This window comes from Grus americana, chromosome 11, assembly GCF_028858705.1.
Source record: "Grus americana isolate bGruAme1 chromosome 11, bGruAme1.mat, whole genome shotgun sequence".
In the NCBI taxonomy this organism is placed as follows: Eukaryota; Metazoa; Chordata; class Aves; order Gruiformes; family Gruidae; genus Grus; species Grus americana.
Genome location: NC_072862.1, coordinates 19,406,271 through 19,426,353, shown reverse-complemented (window position 1 = coordinate 19,426,353; position 20,083 = coordinate 19,406,271). Strand labels below are relative to the sequence as shown.

The 20,083-nt window shown below is 40.9% G+C and overlaps 1 protein-coding gene across 7 annotated transcripts in view; it reads left to right on the top strand.

Moving 5' to 3' along the window:
• DCAF1 (DDB1 and CUL4 associated factor 1) overlaps window positions 1-20,083 on the top strand; it is a 54,848-nt gene that overhangs the window by 18,246 nt on the left and 16,519 nt on the right. For 6 of the 7 annotated variants that reach the window (XM_054838010.1, XM_054838014.1, XM_054838012.1 and 3 more), the window contains 14 exons: window positions 1,021-1,179; window positions 3,709-3,888; window positions 5,513-5,722; window positions 6,896-7,065; window positions 8,848-8,972; window positions 10,071-11,331; window positions 12,256-12,454; window positions 13,142-13,224; window positions 14,157-14,241; window positions 15,645-15,878; window positions 16,421-16,514; window positions 16,989-17,093; window positions 17,916-17,989; window positions 19,157-19,261. In XM_054838010.1, the coding sequence (XP_054693985.1) occupies window positions 1,021-1,179; window positions 3,709-3,888; window positions 5,513-5,722; window positions 6,896-7,065; window positions 8,848-8,972; window positions 10,071-11,331; window positions 12,256-12,454; window positions 13,142-13,224; window positions 14,157-14,241; window positions 15,645-15,878; window positions 16,421-16,514; window positions 16,989-17,093; window positions 17,916-17,989; window positions 19,157-19,261 (3,084 nt within the window). Of the gene's footprint in view, window positions 1-1,020; window positions 1,180-3,708; window positions 3,889-5,512; window positions 5,723-6,895; window positions 7,066-8,847; window positions 8,973-10,070; window positions 11,332-12,255; window positions 12,455-13,141; window positions 13,225-14,156; window positions 14,242-15,644; window positions 15,879-16,420; window positions 16,515-16,988; window positions 17,094-17,915; window positions 17,990-19,156; window positions 19,262-20,083 lie in introns of those variants that run through there. The other variant, XR_008578793.1, reaches the window with a different exon arrangement.

Genomic DNA, 20,083 nt, shown 5'->3' with positions numbered 1-20,083 from the left:
AAAGAGAGGAGGGGGTGAAAAGATATTAATGGCACTTCCTGTAAAATTATGTTCATCTGCTATCTGCCTATCTGAAGATGATAAAACCTCCTTTTTCTGTGAAATGCTTGTGTTCCTGCTGCCCTTAGATGGTATTCCTGAGTTGTTCCGGTGCCTGTTGTCTCAAGGGACACTTGTGAGGAGTAAGAAGCATAAGCTTGCTCCTAGAAGCCCCAGCATGACATCTCTGAGCTTAATGTTTGAAATACAATAGTTTTCTGTGAGAAGTCTTTAGGTTACCTCCCTGAGGTACAAAAACACACAAAATAACCACCTTCAAGGCAAATCTGCAGTGCAGCACACAAGTTTTTTTTTTTCTGTGCATTCTTTCCCTCTTTCACAGTAACTTCTCTGCTTCTGGTCTTCCAGTGTCATCTCTCTCCCTGTTTCATTGTCATTTGTCTGAGAATTTCTTTCCAAGGAGCAGTGTTTCTACAAAAGGTGTAGGTTACCTCAGTTGGGAGTTGGGTAGGGTTTACAATGGTTCTTACTGTTTCCTCTTAAGGTGTTGTTAATACAGAAAAGAAAGTGTAGTAAACAGTGCAGCTGCAGCTGCAGACTTCAGTTTTAACAACAGCCTTTAAACATCATTCTGTAAAATTCTTCTTGCCAGCAATATGACATATACAAAATGTGAATGCAAATTTAAATATTTCTTAGTGATACTAGGTAGTGAGTTTACATGAAAAGAATAGGAAGACTTAAAGTGGCCTGTTGGATAATTTCTGAGTTGCTCTGCTTTTCTTGTATTTCTTTTGTAAGATGTGTAAAACAAAGTGATAGTGCCTCTTTGCTTTTGTCATTGGGGTAAATACTACATTCTGCAGTTAAGTATAATGGGAGGAGGAAATAAGGTGGACAAAGCACGGAGCGCTTTTTTTTTTTTTCCTTTTTTCTGCTATCTGTTTTTCTATGGGGCGGGGGATGGAATTGATGACAGCTTGAAGAATTCCAGTCTAATCTGCTTTTATCCTTCCTTAGCATTTGGCATCATTGCTGCTGCACAACAAATTTGCAACAGAGTTTGTTGCTCATGGAGGAGTGCAAAAGTTGCTGGAGATTCCTCGTCCTTCCATGGCAGCCACGGGGGTCTCCATGTGCTTGTATTATTTGTCTTACAATCAAGATGCCATGGAGAGGGTAAGGGGCTTTTTTTTTTTTTTTTTTTACTGTAGCTGCAGTGATTCCCATCGTTTCTTACTGTTTCTACCTGTGTTCAAAGAGTGAATAAATATGTCCTAACCTAAAAAGCAAATTTGTATAGAAGACTTTGGTATGTGCAGAGGCAATAGGAAGTATATAAATAATGATGTATTTGAGTATTTTGTTTCAAGGGTATGGATTTCAGTTCCTAGGGAATTAACTGAGGACTTGTGTCCTGTTGGCCTTGTCTCAATACTTTCATCACCCTTTTCGTCCTATTATTCCCACTTTCCCTTGGGGGGGAAAAAGAAAGAAAGAAAACCTCCTCCATTCTCATTTGTCTTTCCTTTCCCATCTGTTCCAATGGACTCCTATACCAGAGATGTTTTTTTCCAAGCACAGTCCCAGTGTGGATAGCTTTAGTGTTACACAGTATCTCAGTCAGATTCCTGGCAGCAGCACAACTTCTGTGGTGGTGTTAGAGTGCAGCAGAAGACTAATGCAGGTCTGGTCTACATTGTGCAGAAAATCAAATTAAATTACCCTAATAGTTCTCTGCAGTCTGAGCTTATAAATGTTAAACCAGCTGATAATGAAGGTAAAGTTCCTCACCTCATATTTTAACACATAAAAGAATTCTTAAGAGAAATTCTCCTTGCAGTTCTGTAGTGTTCCTCCAGCAAGCATCCCTTCAGGCAGGTTGATTGGCAGTCCACCCTTAAGCTTCAGTTTCCCAGGTACTTTAAACACCAATTCTATTTCCTTTTTTATTTTTTGTACTGGCAGTAGCATGTGTGTGCTGAGCCAGATCTAAGAACTGATCCAGTTTATTCTAAAGTTGCTACCATGCAAAGAAGAAGAAAAAAAAAACAAACTTTCAGCTTGTGAGCATTAGTATTGGCGTATGGGAGCATCCTGCTCTAAGTTTCATTTAAAGCAACTGCAACGTTGTAGCCTTAAGCCTTCCAACTCTGCTCTGCTTTGAGTGATGGTTTTTGATTCCTGGCCTGTCCCTGGCATTGTTGAGGGTTTTTGTCTTTTTCAGCTGAAAATGGAAGCAGTTAAACTAATAACTGTACATTTCTGCTTATTCTTTGCTAGTCTTTGATGCTGTCTGAATGTGTGTTGTGATTTTAACATGCTTAAGACTCCTGAGCGTGCAGAGGATGGACTGGTAGTGGTTGTTCAAGGCCATATCTGTATGGATTCTGCTGGTATTTGTGTTCTGTACGCATTTGTATGAGTGAGTTCAAAAACCTTTTGGTAATCGCGGTGGATCAGGGCTGTCTTGTGCCCTGTATTACATATCCCTAATGAGAGCAAGAAAGATGAAATGGGCATAATGTTCCCTCCATTTCTTTTTGCCCATTATGTCAGAAAGATGGACCCTGGCTGCATATGACCCACTTTGGTGTTTCTCTGAACTTTGTCATGAGAAAACTCTCAATACTCCCTTTTTTCCTTCCCACCCGCCCCCCGATTCCACTTGCTGCTTGCATGGTTGTTCAAAAGGAAAACCAAAAGCTGTGGCAGGGTGCTGCATGAGGATTCCTTCTGCTTGACATCTTCAGGCTGTATCATAAAACCATGCAGCTGTTTTGTAGTGACATTGTCTCATCTGCCAGATATTATCCCCAATATCTGCAGATATCAGGTAGAGCAGGTTTCCATGGTACATTCCTCTCTTGGCTTCCTCTGAAATCCAAAGACATTTTCAAGGGGCAGTCACTTGGCCCATGGCAAGGGTCTTGGGGTGGAAGCAAGGCTGGAGCTGTTAGCGCTGTATTCTCTGAGTATGTCCAACACCAGCAGAGAAGAGATGAAAAAAATCTGCTAACTTGGCATGTAGCAGCTGGTGTCAGTGCTTCAGCTCGGTGCTGTTGTTCTTGGCACTGACCCTGGCAGAGGGTTCCAAGTTCCTCATTGTTAGAACCTAACAAAAGTGCAACTGTGAGCACATGGTCTGCACATCTTGGAGGCCGGGTGTGAGAAAAGAAAAAGACCAAGTCAGTTATCTGTTTCCAGAGAAAGTCAAGCTTTAGATTTGCATTTGATGATCCTTATAGTTCCTCTAGACTTCAGTGCTACCAGAGTTTGCTAAATTTCAGCATAGCATATGATACTGTTAGTCTGAGAAGAATTTTTCTTTCTTCAGTGGAAACTTCTATTCCTTCTCTGCCTCTTTCGAAGCATTCTTTGAATAGCTTGAAGTGGAATGGACAAGGACTCTCTGGAATTATACTACATTAAGACTGCTGTATTTATTGTGTTTATGTCTGGGAATGGACCAATTGCTAGTCCTACATTTGCCACATCATGGCCTTTCTTAGTCTCACCAGGGCTTTCTTTTAATGGTCTGGAAATGGGACTTTTTATTTCATGTCTCAGATGTCCCAAGTCAAGCTGGAAGTAACTGATATTTGTTCTCTGTCTGTTTGTCCCTCAGAGAACCCTCATTCTCTCTGGACAAATTCTCTGTAGTAATTTGTTTGAAGTCCTTCTCAAGAATGTTCTTTTGCTTTCTAGGTGTGCATGCACCCGCATAATGTGCTTTCAGATGTAGTAAACTACACCTTATGGCTAATGGAGTGTTCCCATGCCTCAGGCTGCTGCCATGCTACCATGTTCTTCTCCATTTGCTTCTCCTTCCGTGCTGTCCTGGAGCTCTTTGACAGGCATGATGGCCTTCGACGTCTGGTTAACCTGGTAAGGCTTGTAGTTTTATGTGGTGAACAGGGTTTTAGTGTCAGGTTTTGCATGCACCCTTTACAGTGCAGCTGTGGAGAATTCTGTTTGTGGGGTTGTTTGTTTGTTGGATTATTTTTTTTTCCTGCTAAATTCTCAAGAGATGGAGAGGTGGAGTGAGTTTTCTAAGCAACAGACATGTGGATCCCTTCATCTTTATTCTTTTTATTATGATCATTGTCTAGAGACTTTTTACCCCCTCAGAGCTTTTTGGTGCAACTCGGGTTAAGCAGGACTTACTCAGACACTGGTGGCTTAGTGGTAGTTAAAATGTTTCTCGACATTCCACACATGTGTGGTATTACCACGCACCCTTTTGAATGCAGATACATCCAGCCCTGTTCTGGGCTAACGAGCACAAGACTCTAATTTACAGTAAGGCAAGCAAGCCCCATGGCAAGCACAGGAGCCTGCCGGTTAATAGCTAAACAGCAATAACAGCTACATACCAATCAAATCTGTCGTTATCTTGAACCCTTCGAGCCCCACATTGGGTGACAAAAAGACTGTTGTGGTTTGACCTAGCAGACAGCTAAAACGACCACACAGCTGCTTGCTCTCTCCTCCCTGGTGGGATGGAGGAGAGGATCAGCAGAGTCAAAATGAGAAAACTCCTGGGTTGAGATAAAGACAGTTTAATAGGTAAAGCAAAAGCCACATGCACAAGCAAAGCAAAACAATGAATTCATTCCCCACTTCCCGTTGGCAGGCAGGTGTTCAGCCATCTCCAGGAAAGCAGGGCTCCGTCATGTGTAACGGTTACTTGGGAAGGCAAATGCCATCACTCTGAATGTCCCCCCCCCCCTCCCCGGCTTCCTCCTTCTTCCCCTGGCTTTATATGCTGAGTATGATATTGCCGCGGTCAGTTGGGGTCAGCTGTCCCGGCTGTGTCCCCTCCCAACTCCTTGTGCACCCCAGCCTACTCGCTGGTGTAGTGGGGTGAGCAGCAGAAAAGGCCTTGGCTCTGTGTAAGCCCTGCTCAGCAGTAACTAAAACATCCCTGTGTTATCACTGCTGTTTTCAGCACAAATCCAAACCATAACCCTCTGCTAGGTACTGTGAAAAAAATTACCTTTATCCCAGCCAAAACCAGCGCAGAGGTACAACTGTGTTTTGTGTGGTGGTTATCCCAGCACCTTATGAGCACAAATTATACTGTTCATGTATCAAAACGGGTACATCTGCATGGTATTGCTGTGCAGTCCTAATAGCTTGGGTTGGTACTGACTTGGGGACGACAGCGCTGCAGGGTGTAAGCACACTTTGTGTTGCGTAATGTAATGCCTAATAGTATTAGGCACAACATTGTCTCCAGATCTACATGGATTTAAATTCTGGATTTCTTTCTTCATAGATAGTTAAGGAAGGGGAATGGTTCTTTTTAGACTTAACTGTTTATCCACACGGATAGCCTCTTCTGTTCAGACAGCTTTCACAAGAGTGTGCATGTATGTCTTCTATAGCAAAGTAAGTCTGAGTTTAATATAAGTGCAGCTGAGAATTGTAGGTACTTTTTTTTTTTTTCCCTTGAAGAGTGAGCTGATGAAACTTTTTTTCCCCCCCACTACCCAACTTCTTTCTGAAGATAAGCACTCTTGAGATCTTAAACCTGGAAGACCAAGGAGCCCTCCTGAGTGATGATGAGATCTTTGCCAGTCGCCAGACTGGGAAACACACGTGCATGGCCTTGCGTAGATACTTTGAGGCTCACCTTGCTATCAAACTTGAACAGGTGAAGCAGTCACTCCAGCGTACTGAAGGTGGCATTCTTGTCCATCCGCAGCCCCCCTACAAGGTGAGTAGCATGTTGCAAGCTTTTAACATGGTCATTGCATTTTTCAAGCAAATCCAGGCTGCAGGAATATGTGTATGTCCTTTGAAGCCAGTGGAATAACTAGGCAGTATGTAATTTATAGGCATAGGGATTTTTTATTTGTACTTTTTTCCTGCCTTGTGGAATAACCCTGCAATAGAACAATAGAGAAGAGCCTTTGAGGTTCATCTGAACCACATTTGATTAAGGTTTCTGCTCATTGCTATGGTTCTCCTTCCATCTCTCAGAAACCTAAGTTAAAGGCAGGTTATTTTTGATACTCATGGGTTTTTCTATGCTTTTAATCTCTGAAAGGACAGAACCTGTACATATAGAAACATGCATAATGTTGAAAAACTTGGAAATAAGTTTGATTTGATAATAACAAGTGAATTGTGTCTTTTGGACACCATAGTTTTTAGGAATGACCTGGGAGATTCTTGTGTTGGCCTTGATTTTTTTTTTTTTTCTCCTACTTTCTCTCTGCCAAGTGATTTTTTTTTAAAAACTGAATTTTATGGCTGCTTTTTTTGAGGGAACACATTCACCTGTGGCTTATGGTTTAATTTATGATGGTTTTCTAGAAGAGCTGAAATAAGAAAAAACAAGGATGTTTCTGTTTCTGCAAAAATCACTTATTTTCAGTAACTAAAGAAATCTGTTTTAGCTGTTGCCCTCGTGTAATTTAAAAATAAATTTATTGAATGGCAAGCTTGTTTGGAATTTCCTTTTTTCTTTAGTATGTTTTGTAGTCACAACTTAAAAACTGTAATTGAGTTTTTTTGCAGCCTTTTTTAATACTTTAGCATAAATGTATTTTGAATGATGGTCTAGTAACTACTAGATTAGTAGCTTAAAAGCAGAGAGGAATTTTAATTTAATGTAACTTTTTTTCTTCTTAAATTGACCTAAGCCTTCTAGGACTGCAAAGAAACTTAAAGGATATAATTCTTAAGCTTATTATTGTATATTATAGTGACAATTACTGTATTCTTTTATACTTGGGGAATAAACCAGAAAGTAAATACTTAATCTGCAAGAAACAGTGGTAGTTTAATCTTTGTGAATGCAGTTTTCAGTTAAATCCCAGCAGAAGGGGATGTGATGTGCAAGTTTGTGATCTCTTTGTAATGCTTCCAACTCGTGTCCCTGCAGGCCTGTTCATATACTCATGAGCAGATTGTAGAGATGATGGAGTTCCTGATTGAGTATGGTCCAGCACAGCTTTACTGGGAGCCAGCAGAGGTTTTTCTCAAATTGTCTTGCGTCCAACTCATGCTTCAGCTCATTTCAATAGCGTGCAACTGGAAGACGTACTATGCAAGGTGAGCTGTTTGCTGTAGTACTGTATTTTAGTGCAGTAAGTTGTGACTCTTGGGCAGGACATGACATTTCTAGACTTTCTACCCCTCTGATAGCATTTAAAACAGGCACACAGTGGTTAGTGCTGTTAGGGCCTGTGCTATGGCTGCATAGTGCTTATGAAGGTTAACAGCGTGGAAAGCAGAACTCAAATCTTAATGTAGAGAGAGGGATGTCATGAGACTTCTGAAGAGCTGAAATGCCTCAGGCCTTTGATTTCAGAGAAATCAGCATCATAGTAGAGCTTAATTGCTATCCTGTGTTACTTTCTATCTGTCTCAAAATGTGTGTACCCTTTTGTTAGAGAAAGGCTAGAAAACCCTCAAAGTAGAGGGTGAAATCAAGACATACCTTAACCGTGGAAAGAGGTGGAATATCTGTTTGGATGTTTTAAGTTCAGCTGACACAAGAGAGGACACAGTGTATCACTCTGATTTGTTGGTATTTTGAAGTTTACTGAGCAGCTATGACTATGCAAAGGAGTTGTGTGAATATGGAACAAGCCAGCATTTGAGAGAGGAAAAAGACTGAGTTGTTGTAACTCATCGTTACTGTGCGTTGCTCAGGTTCATGTCCCTAGATGATACACCACCAGCTGTTAAACTCAACATGTTGGTAGAGGGGCTCACCTTGTGATGCCACTTTTAAGTTTTTCCCTTGTCTTGGCCACAGACAAGGTGTGGGGGCACCATGATATTCTGTAACCTTTCTGTGGCACATCTTCCCTCCACCTTCCCACCCCCGACAAAAATCTGCAGCATCCTTACTGTTACAAAAGAAAGGGAACTGCCACCAGGCCCTGATAGGGTACCATTAGGATCCTGTCCCCAGTTCAGATGGAGGGTGGGTGCAGAGTTCCAGCCTATTTGTCCTAATGACTATCTGCTCCCCAGAGTGAAGCTGTAGTCTTCTCTAGAGATATGCTCACTGGTAGGTCACTGTCTGCTATAACTAGTTGTCAACTGCTGTATTCTTGTCACCATGACTCCCTCCTCCTTATTTCTGCTGCCTGCAGGAGCTCCTTGTCTAACTTAACTTGAATGAACTTTGAAATCTGTTTTGCTTCTGTGATCCCTTGCCTCCCTTTCTCTCTCTCAGGTTGCACTCTCCTGGGTAGTTTCTGTTCTCCTGTTTCTTACTCTATGCAGCTGTTTCCTAATTGCTACCTGGGTTAACTCCTACCTTTCCATACAGGCTTACAAACCTTCCCCCTTTTCTTGCCTTGTTCTGCTTTTCTACCTCTTGCTTAACAGACCTTTTCAGCTTCCATACACCTCTGTCTCTCTGAAGCTGGTGCCTGAGTTGATGCCGCCTTCCCCGTCACAATTATCTGTTTTACTGCTCAACAGTTTCCCTTCACTTCAGAAAAACTTCCTTTCTAGTTGACGAGTGACAGAGTATTTTAGACAGCGGTATTTCCCAACTAAGATGTAGTGTTAGATTGAGAAGCTTAATTCTGAATGCTTTTGTGGATAAGTCTTTGCATTCTTATCTTTATAAGTACAAAATTACAGTGCTTTTAGGAGCCTGCGGGCAGGGTAGGATAAACGTTGACAGACTGCAGGCAGTGGTGTGCATGTGAGCACTGCCTTCTGTGAAGACCATTCTAAAATCAAAAGACACCATCAAATACATCAGATGTGACTGATTTACTCCTATTTGTTGGAGTAGATTGAATACTATTTTGTTATTGAAACAACTCTGTACATACACCTCTAAGAAGTTCTTCTGTTGTTGTCTTCCAGGAATGACACAGTACGATACGCTTTGGATGTACTAGCCATCCTGACTGTGGTCCCTAAAATCCAGTTGCAGCTGGCAGAACCTGTGGATGTGTTAGATGAAGCTGGATCTACTGTTTCCACTGTGGGTAAGCTGAATATGGTCCTGATTACTTACACGCTTACCAGTTGTCTTCTGCTACATGGTTTTTCAGTTGGCTGTTTCTCACTGACAGTGAGACAAGGGTTAAAATAATTCATGTGTTCGGAGTTATTATCAGGGATGCAAATAAATGGGAGAGTAGACTGTGGTTAAATTTGTGTCATGATTAGCACTGTGGTTGGATTACAAATTTGAAGGCATGGTCTTTGACTTGCACTTGTTTTCAAGAGCTCATTAAGTACAGATGGAGACAAATCTACTTTTGTAATGGGACTACTAGGTTCCCTCAACTTCTCAGAAATTTTGGTCTGCTGGGAATATGGCATTTGAGAATATGGGAGAGGATCGGTTATTGCTATTTGAGTTATGCTCTAACTGGCTGCCTGCATATTCTGTGTGCAAATGAATGAGATGTGCCTGGATCACATCTAGGGCTTATGCATTAAATGGGGAGAGACTTTTTTTAAGAAAAGTAAAAAGTGGGCAAAGTGCTAGACGTAGGCAAAAGACGAATTTCTTTTGCACAAAACCTTTTTCTAGACAAAACACTAATTCTTTCTTGAGTGAGGCTTTTGATCTTGTGAAGCAGGCATGAAACTAACAGGAACTCTCTCTGGGGGGAAAAACAAACCCAAAGTTTCATTTTTGCCTGACTCCTTTTGGAAGCTGTGATATGATTTATTTTTCTCCCTTCATAACACAGTGCCCTTCCTTCCTCTCTGTTTCCACTTCGTTAGCATTTATACAAGAGAGTTGCTTTCTGCAGTAAGAATCAGAGGCATGCCTGTACATCATTCCCTGCACCAGGTATCTCAGAGTTTGCAATCCTGGGCCTTGCTTGATCACCTTGTCTGAGAGATTGTTTGACTCCTTAGTTACTGATGATGAAGTGGAGGAGCAGCAGTGTAGGAAAACAGGGAGGTCGAAGACTATGTCTTACACTAGTTAGCAGAACTTTAGAAATCCCCAGAATGAAGAGAACTACTTATTTTCATCAAATTTGTTGAAGACTCCCTTACTTGTCTGATGAACTGTGTAAGACAGACTTTAGAGTACTAAAGAAACTATTTCTTTCCCTCACTAGGTATTAGTATCATCCTTGGAGTTGCTGAGGGTGAGTTTTTCATCCATGATGCAGAGATTCAGAAATCAGCCCTTCAGATCATCATCAATTGTGTATGTGGCCCAGATAATCGGATCTCCAGTATTGGCAAATTCATCTCTGGAACTCCTCGGCGAAAGCTTCCTCAGGCCCCCAAGAGCAGTGAGCACACGTTAGCTAAGATGTGGAATGTGGTACAGTCCAACAATGGCATCAAAGTGCTGCTGTCATTGCTGTCTATAAAGATGCCAATCACAGACGCAGATCAGATCCGAGCATTAGCCTGCAAAGCCTTGGTGGGGCTCTCGCGCAGCAGTACTGTCCGGCAGATTATCAGCAAGCTCCCCCTCTTCAGCAGCTGTCAAATTCAGCAGCTGATGAAAGAGCCGGTGCTTCAGGACAAGCGCAGTGAGCATGTGAAATTCTGCAAATATGCTGCTGAACTGATAGAGCGTGTCTCGGGGAAGCCTTTGCTCATTGGCACAGATGTCTCTCTGGCTCGGCTGCAGAAAGCGGATGTGGTGGCCCAGTCAAGGATCACGTTTCCTGAGAAGGAGCTGCTGCTCCTGATTCGGAACCATCTCATCTCTAAGGGCCTAGGAGAAACCGCATCTGTCCTTACTAAAGAGGCTGACCTACCCATGACTGCAGCATCTCATTCATCTGCCTTCACCCCTGTTGCGGCTGCTGCCTCTCCTGTGACCCTGCCTCGCACTCCTCGCATAGCTAACGGCATCTCAGCCCGTTTGAGTAGCCACACTTCTGTAGGTTCCACTACCACCTCTGTCCATGCTCAGGCAAGGCCGTCTGCATCCCAAGGTCCACTTGCCCTTCCAGGCCCTTCTTATGCCAGCAACTCTCCTCTGATTGGCAGGATTAGCTTTGTCAGGGAGAGGCCATCTCCCTGTAACGGCAGAAAAATCAGAGTGTTGCGACAAAAATCGGACCATGGCGCCTACAGCCAGAGCCCAGCTATCAAAAAGCAGCTGGACAGACACCTTCCTTCCCCACCCACGCTGGACAGTATAATCACAGAGTACCTTAGGGAGCAGCATGCCCGCTGCAAGAACCCTGTTGCCACCTGTCCCCCTTTCTCTCTCTTTACTCCCCACCAGTGTCCTGAGCCAAAACAGAGGCGCCAAGCGCCAACTAACTTTACCTCACGGCTGACCCGCAGGGCAGCCTTTCCGAAGTACGGAGGGGTGGATGGTGGCTGCTTTGATAGACACCTTATATTTAGCAGGTAAGGAAGAAAAATGTTTCTCGATCCCTCTCAGGATGTACCCTGTGCCAAAAAGCCTTACCTGGATTCAGGCTGTGCAGTCCCACAGTGGAGTATCCTTGGAGAGAAAAGTGTTTAAATTCAACAGTGACAAGTGGGAGAGCCTTGAAAGGCATCTTTAGAAGTTGTTCTTATCCTTAGTACTGACCCTTAGTACGTAACGCACACTTTATTTTCGGTATCGTGTTAATTCATTAGCGACATTGACTAATGAACTCAGAGCACTCTGTTCTCCTTTGGAAGGTACGTATGTAACACCAATTTTACACAAGAGCATAGCATAACCGTGAGCATGGTTGGCTGACAGATGCAGGACTGCAGAATCCTTTTTTTGCTCTTGCATCTGAATCTGTAGCACCACAAGTTGCTCGCCTTTTTATGTGGCCTTTTTTTGCTGAGGTTAAATTGGAAGATGATGTAAAGTTTATAGAAATAAAGATGACACATAGATGAAAGCATCTTCACAAGGAAAACAGTATCTCCTCGGGAGATTATGATGACAGGCGATTATTTGGCTTATGTGCCATGCCTTCTTGCGTTCAGTGTTTCAGAACTGTTAGAAAATTTTTTCTAGCTGTCTGTACTTAGCCAGGTGATGGCATTACAGGTTTTCCATCAATCCAACTTTGAAGGTGGACTCCAAGTGCTTCAACTTAATTATGTGCTTTAACAGAAGTACTTAATAACGCAAAACAAACCGTGAAACGTTGCAAACGCTGTTGTAACATACTGACTTGAGTCTTAAAATTGGCACTTAGCTTGTCCTAGAAGCTATAACTTGTACCTACGTGACTCTTAAGGACTGGATTTAATATTATCACGCAGCATTTCAATTTTGCTTTTCTTCTCTCTTTGGAGTGACCCTTGTATTTCTACCTTCTCTAGGTTCCGTCCGATTTCTGTGTTCAGGGAAGCAAATGAGGATGAGAGTGGCTTCACCTGTTGTGCGTTTTCTGCAAGAGAACGATTCTTAATGCTGGGTACTTGCACGGGACAGTTGAAACTCTATAATGTATTTAGCGGACAGGAAGAGGCCAGTTACAACTGCCATAACTCTGCCATCACGCACCTTGAGCCATCCAGGGTAAGTAATCAAAGACCTGTTCTGAGTGTTTACCTAAGCCCTGGTATGTTTTGGGCCCGTCTGGATATGTACATCTAAAATGCACCTACAGGCTGGCCTGTGATGCCTGTCATTAAAGTACTTGTAGAACTCAGAGAGGGAGTATGTAATTATTACAATTATTTTTTTCTTCCCAAGATAATAGAGAAGATGCACAGTGGCTGTGTTCCTTGATAAGTAAGAAATATGTGTGTCTGGAAGTGGAAAAATGCTTAAACTGACCATGTATTTAAGATAAATGTGAGATAAGATATCGAAGTGTATATAATCTCCCTTTGTTGGAGAAAGAAATCTTTTGGGGATGATTCTAGGAAGAAATAAAAGGTAACTGATTTATAAGCAGAATGAACTCCACCCACAGAGCATCAAAGTTCAGGCATGGATTATCCTGATTTTTATCTGCTATTAATATAATAAATTGTTCCCTTTGTTATCTGTAATGTTTTTCTTTGTCTGTCAAGGGCTCTTTATTTTACATAGTATAAGATACCTAGACTTTATCCCCATAGGGGTAGTTTAGTAAGCACAAAATCTGCTGTAGTTCCTAACTGAATGTTGTGAGTTAAAGCATACAGGTAAAATGATAACCTCTGTTTTCCGTGGTATTCCTTTCCATTCCTCCCCCTCCACTCCCATCTGGAAATACAGGATGGATCTTTATTGCTGACATCTGCTACGTGGAGCCAACCTCTGTCTGCATTGTGGGGAATGAAGTCTGTCTTTGATATGAAGTAGGTATTCTCCGATCTATGTTGCAGTTAGAAGAACCATTCGATATAGGCAGAAACCCTAAGAACAGACTCTATGAAAGAACAGTGCAGCACAGCTCTCACCATGTCTCTTGTAAAAAAATAAAATGTAATCCCTTTCTTATGTTTAGTATCTTCCCTATTTTATTGGGTACAGACAGCTTTGCTAAATTCTACCTATCTAAAGTCCTATTTAATGCAAGATAGATCAGTAAAATCATTGTTGGCCCCAAAGGCAAAGAAATATGTTTGTATGTTTATTCTCATGTTTGTAAATTATCTTGACAATCTTTCTGTAGCCAGTTACAGAATTTTACTAGCATGGTGACTTGCACGGTGAAATTTTCAGACCTGGATAAAGCTATTTAAAAATTATTTCAGCACTTACAATTGTTCCTTCCCATAAAAAATGGGTAGAAGGCTCTTAATTTTTAAAAGGCTTGACTGTTTTCTACCTTAGTTGTAAGCAACAGTTTTGGTGTGACCTGTTTTAGGGCAATGAGAGGGCATTCTTCAGATAAAATGTTTAACGTGCCTCAGACCTGCATGTGCGCTTGAATGTTCATGATGCCATTCATTGCTCACTCCTCTAAATATTGTTATGTTCATGGCAGACCCTGCTGCAGTAGTAATTTGACAAATCTGTGAATTTGCTTGCGTTGTGGTTTTTTTTGTTTTTCACTGGCCTGCTGTAAAGGCTGTGTCTGTAATAAATATTTTCCTGCAAATGCCAGTGGAGCATTTTAGCATTGTAGTATGTCGTGGTCAATGGAGAAGGAAAGTTTTTCTTTTTTTCCTACATTTTTTAGTTCTGCATTGTTGAAACCTCTGCTGGAGGTGTTGGGGTAGTGTTTGGTTCACACTGGCAGTTTGAATCTGCAGTTCCTTGACGACTTTACTGACTCTATCTACAGGCATTCCTTCCCTGATGACCACTATGTGGAGTTCAGCAAGCACTCTCAGGATAGGGTCATTGGCACAAAAGGAGACATTGCCCATGTAAGTACCAGTAAAGGTCATGGTTGTGAAGCTGTGACAAGAATGTAATTCTTCACAGGACATTTATTAACACATCTGGGTGCTATGATGCTCTGTGTAACCGGTAGGCTAAGAGGCTTTAGAGGAAAGCTTTGAAAGTTTCGGATAACTTCTCTCTGCGTCTAAGGGTATAAACTTGACCATTCCAAACGAACTGTAGCACAAGCAGTGTGCGATGTGCTGTCTCTGTGGTTAGTATTCTGGGCGATTGTAGAATCTGCCTAGGTTTGTTCATTTGAGAGAGATCGTGCAGGATTTTTTTTTTTGCTTCCTGAAGTTGCCTCCTTTGCCTTATTTTTCAGTAATAGTAATAATAAAGTTCCACTGTAAACAGTAGCTCAACCCACAGGTCTGGGAAATGGCCTATTAAAAGTGTCCTTCTTAAAAATGTCCTTATTTTGCCCCCCCTCAAATTTGCAGCTTGCTTTTGGATAGTTTAATTTTACTGATATATTTTCAGAGAATGCTGTTATAGTGTTTTCTATGAGTACCTGCAAATTTGGCAGACACAGGCTTCAGAGCCTTTCTGCTTTTTTCAGCGCTAATTTGTGTTCATAGGCACTGCCTCTTTTGAAAGAGTATTTGCATAAAAAATTGTCATGAAACATAACTTAGTCAAATTATTTATGATTTTACTTAATGCTCTTGATTTGTTTAAGCAAGCTATCCATTCCTGCCCAGATTTTAATTTGGATTTATTTGGAAGTCAGATCAGTTTGTGGATCTGGTAAACAGATTTGTTTTCCAGTTCTAGAGAATTTTTTCCTCTCTAAGTTTGAATGAGAACTAGGCTCTGAGGGATGTTACAGATCAAATTTATCTGAGAAAATAGTCATAAAGCCTTCGTACTCATTAAAGCCATTTATCTTCCAACAGTTTGGGGCAAAGCTCAAAGTTGCCCTTGCATGTAAATGCCAGGAATTAAAACTTGTTTTCTGTAGTTTCTGGCTTTTTTTCCTCTCACTGTGTGCTTTGGAGTTATGTTTGTAAATACCATCTGCTCTGAAAGCAGTTCTATTTCTGAAACACTTTTTGGCTAAGTGGTACCTTGTGACGGCAGCTTCGTAGCCCACTTTTCATAATGGGGTTAGTTTCTTTGGAACTAATTCTGATTGTATTGAAATATATCTGTGAACCTGCAGTAAGCTAAGTACTGGCCAAAACGTTTTTTGAGACTTGGTTCCAGCTGTGAAAAACTATTGAAGGATTGGCATTAAGGGTTATCTTTGGAATGCTCTCGCTTGAAATGAAAAAGCAAAATGGGAAATGGGGAAACACTCTAGAAGGGGCAACATGGGGGTGATCTTAGGCACAGGTACACTACAAATCGTGACTAATCTTTCTTTTTCTTTTTAATCTAAAAGATCTATGATATTCAGACTGGCAACAAGCTATTGACTCTGTTTAACCCAGATCTTGCCAACAACTACAAGAAGAACTGTGCCACCTTTAACCCCACTGATGACCTTGTCCTAAATGACGGTGTCCTCTGGGATGTCAGATCGGCACAAGCCATCCACAAGTTTGACAAATTCAACATGACCATCAGTGGTGTTTTCCATCCCAATGGGCTAGAGGTCATAGTCAACACAGAAATTGTATCCTTTGGCCACTGTGGCAACCGATGTGCAGGGACCTCAAGAATTTGTATTGATAAACAAGTAGCTGTTTGCAGAAGTTGTGTTAATGGTGTGTTGTGTACAGGTTATGTATGGTAACAACAGTTTCTGTCTGTGAATCAAGTAAGTGGGGACTGTCAGACAGCTACGTAATTTAAATCTAGATTCTGCCTCTGATATGGCCTAGGGGAAATACTTAAAACAGAGAGAGAGGAAGAGAGATTTACTTTCCTAATATACTGTGTGGTACCTCTGCTCTCTTTTCATCCCTTACTGAGATCAACCTTGAAGCTACTGCAGTAACCTCTCCTGACTGGGAATGAAGTTTTGAGTAAGAGCTTTTTCATTTTGAACATGTGGAAGGGATTAGGGTGCTAATATTGGACCCTGGTTCTGCCCTATTTGCAAGAGGGTGGCAACGAAGTTTCTTGAACGCAATTAATCAGTTATCTGCCACTGTGTTGAAAAGGAAATAGAAACTTTCAATTGTTTGTTGCTCCTTAGCCTGTATTTTTTTTCAGTGGGACCTCCGAACTTTCCATTTGTTACACACAGTACCTGCACTGGATCAGTGTCGTGTGGTCTTCAACTATACTGGCACAGTTATGTATGGAGGTAGGACTTCTCAGGCTTATATTACTCTCCATAGTCACCTCTGGTTTGAGATAAATAGAAGCTTGTTCAGTGAAATTGAAAGCTTCAGAGAGTCTGTCTAACTCCAGGCCTTACTGGCATGTGTGAACTGGATTTTTTTTCAGGATGTTTATGCTACGTGTATTGCTGACAAAGACAATTTTCTCTAACATCAGCAATACCACAACTCATTTGTGAGATTAAAAATCAACCTATTGAAATGGAAAATGTGTATAATGGCAGATCAGATGATGCTTGAGAAAATAATTTTTGTCCTCTGTATTAAGTTTCAATGATCTGCAGTATTAATAAAAGCATCTCCAGAAGAGTAGATATTAAATGGGTCTTGCCAAGCTATTAAATAAAAAGAAAATTCATGTCAGAGTCCGATTTGATCTTAAGTTGATTAGTGATGAATGGAAGGTGGATTTGTGAAATAATCTTTCCTTGTATCAGCTATGTTGCAGGCAGATGATGAAGATGACCTTCTGGAGGAGAGAATGAGAAGTCCCTTTGGCTCTTCTTTCAGGACATTTAATGCAACTGATTATAAACCTATAGGTAAGAGTGAGAGCGCAACAAATAGCTTAGTGTGGAGGTTTGAAGGTTTATTGAAAGTTCTGCTTGGTAACATTCATTTCCGCCTCTCCTTTGCATGTGTGACAAAACAAGTTCTGCTGCAACCTGTTCTGATTGAAGCATGAGAGTTGGGTTTAACACTGAAATAGGTTCAGTATTATATCCTGTGCAGTGTGTGATTGCCTTATTTGCTACCATTCAGCAGTTCTGGCTTTATTTTCCTTTTCTCTTCCAAGCAGGGCATAATCTGAGATGATAGGTCATTTGGCCAAGATGTCATTGGTTTCATTTCAGGAAGGGCCATCTTTTTTTAATTATTTTAATTTTGTTTTCCTTTACCCGACAGCATTTCCTTATGCTGGTAGTTCAAAATGCTGTCAGTTTGGCCTCCAGCTTGTAAAGCTCCTGGAGCTAAGCTTATTGCTGCTATGGACCTAAACAAACGTGGCTTTTGCTATTGAAAGGAAACATGGCTTGTAATTCAGTCCCTTGGTTGCCACCTATCCTGGAAGATTATTTGTTGTTTACTGTGTTTAGAGAATAAATGTATTATCAAGGGAGGAGGCACTGTGCAGAGCAGGTTAAGAATTTACCTGGCTATTTTTAATGACATTCTCCAACATTTCTATCCTTTATTACAGGTTGAATTAGTTTCAAATGTTCATTTTACTTTTATTTCAGCTGTTGTTTCTTGTCCCGATATTTTATTATCTGCTTTTAGACATATATTGTTAGATCTTTTATTTCGGTGAACATTAAGCAATATGCTGTTAACCATTGAGTTTGTTTTGTGATGTTTTCCAGCTACCATAGATGTAAAGCGGAATATCTTTGACTTGTGCACAGACAGCAAGGACTGCTATCTGGCTGTCATTGAGGTAAAGGAGCTAAGAATAAACTCTGGTCTCTGTAAATGTGGTTTGAGTGCATTGCTTTTTTTTTTTTTTTTAAAACCTTCAGAACTGATGATGCTGGAGTTCCTACTGTTAAATTCATGCCCTAAGTGGTAGTGGTGTTATGATGGTAAAAGATGCTGTTAATTATTTTTCTTGTCCACCCACAACAGTCTTGTTTTTCTGCCTCTGATTCCTTAAACTTCCAGACACGTTTGCCTCTCTTCTTCAAACACTTCCCACTTTAAAAAAAATGAAGAGGTTTTCCTTTTCATAAGCATAGAGAGAAATGCTTTTTTTTCTTTCCTATTTATAGCAATAATTTCCTATTAAAACTTGCACTGTATTGAATAACTGGGAAATGCAATCTTCCTGGGGCTTCCCATGGAGCTTTTCTGTGAATCACTCTTATTGTTCCTTTCTCACTTGTCTTCTAGCAAAATCCCAGAAGCTAAGGATCTGAAGCAAAAATTACTGAGTGAAACTTCTGGTTTGTTAGGGGCAAAGCCAAATTAAACTAATGGGTCTTGGGCCCAACTATATACATGTAGTGACTAATTTAAAATCCTGTCGACTTAACGCTCCGTGAACCACTCGTCCTTACAGATCAAAAAAAAAAAAGTCAAGAATTTGTAGTAGGGCAAGCTTCATGTTTAACTACTGAAGTTGGAGTTGCTAAGGTTGTGAGGCCAAGATACGAAAATTTTCTTTTATAGGAGTCACTGGAAATATTACTTCAGGGCATGTGGCAGCAGTGGTTGCTGGGGTGTCAGACAGGTGTCTCCTGGAACTCTTGCTATATGACAGTTCTTAGCATTCTGTGAAGGATATGGTTCAATGATATGATAGGGAGGCAGATTTGAAAGGAAGTGGTGTGCGGTTAGGTGAGAACTAACCCAAAGTATGTTAAGGATCCAGTAAATGTTTTGTTAAGTCTACTAGTAAGAGGCTAACTTGTGAATGACAAAAGCAGAAAGTTGATATTTACATCATTACTGGACTGGTCCTTGAAACAAAACAAATACTCGATGGTAAATGGAAGGGAAGGATTTTGGTAATGTTTCTGTAATTGAGATTAGACATAGCATTGAATATGATGAATGTTGAGCTTAATTCCTGAGGTTAACTGCTGTGTGGGCATCTCCTTTTCAGAATCAAGGGAGCATGGATGCCATGAACATGGATACAGTTTGCAGACTGTATGAAGTGGGCAGGCAGCGTTTGGCAGAAGATGAAGAGGATGAAGAAGAGGATCAGGTGAGAAGTAGAGCATTAACATGGTTGTTCAAGAGTAGCTGTTAGCAATTGATGTGTGAGAGGCCACAGGTGTTCATTAAAGTTCAGATCCCTCATTTGGTCTCACCTAATGTGAAGTAGATCACTTTACTGTCAGTGTAAACTAAGACTATCTATGCAAAACCTGTGTGAACAGTAATTTTGGGCACTGTAAACTGACATAATAACATATAGTTCATTTATTAATTTCCCTAAGTGTTTCAATCTTGATCAGAAACTTTGCTGTTTGTTCTACTTGTTTTTCTGAAAATATTTTGACACCCAGCAGAGACAGTAGTGTTTGAAGTTTTCCTTTTTTTTGATTCCAAGTCTCATATTTGGCAATAACTTGTCACCAATTTCTGAATGAGACACAACTTGTGACTAATGCAGTGAAACAGCACAGTACTTCTACACAGCAAAATGTTTTAAGAATTTTAAAGGAAGCTGTAGGTTTGTGGATGTGTTGGTTTTCCTTCTCAGATCTGCCATTTGATCTCTGGCAACTTGCCAAAAGAGCTAAGATATGCAATAAGTGCTCCTCAGGGTACAGTTGGTAAAATACACAGTAGCACAGATAATTCTCATTGTACTGTAGTAAGTAAAGACTAATTTGTAGCTTTTTGGATGTCAGGTGGGTTTTTGTTTTATTTTGTTTCGGGTTTTTTTTGAACAGGCAAAGACCTTATGCTTCAGTTCCCCAAAGATTTTAAATGTGTTATTCTCTGCTCTTGGTGTCTGCATTCTGGTAAATCATATATTTGTATCTTCTGTGAGAAAAGCTGACTTTACCTTTTCCAAAGA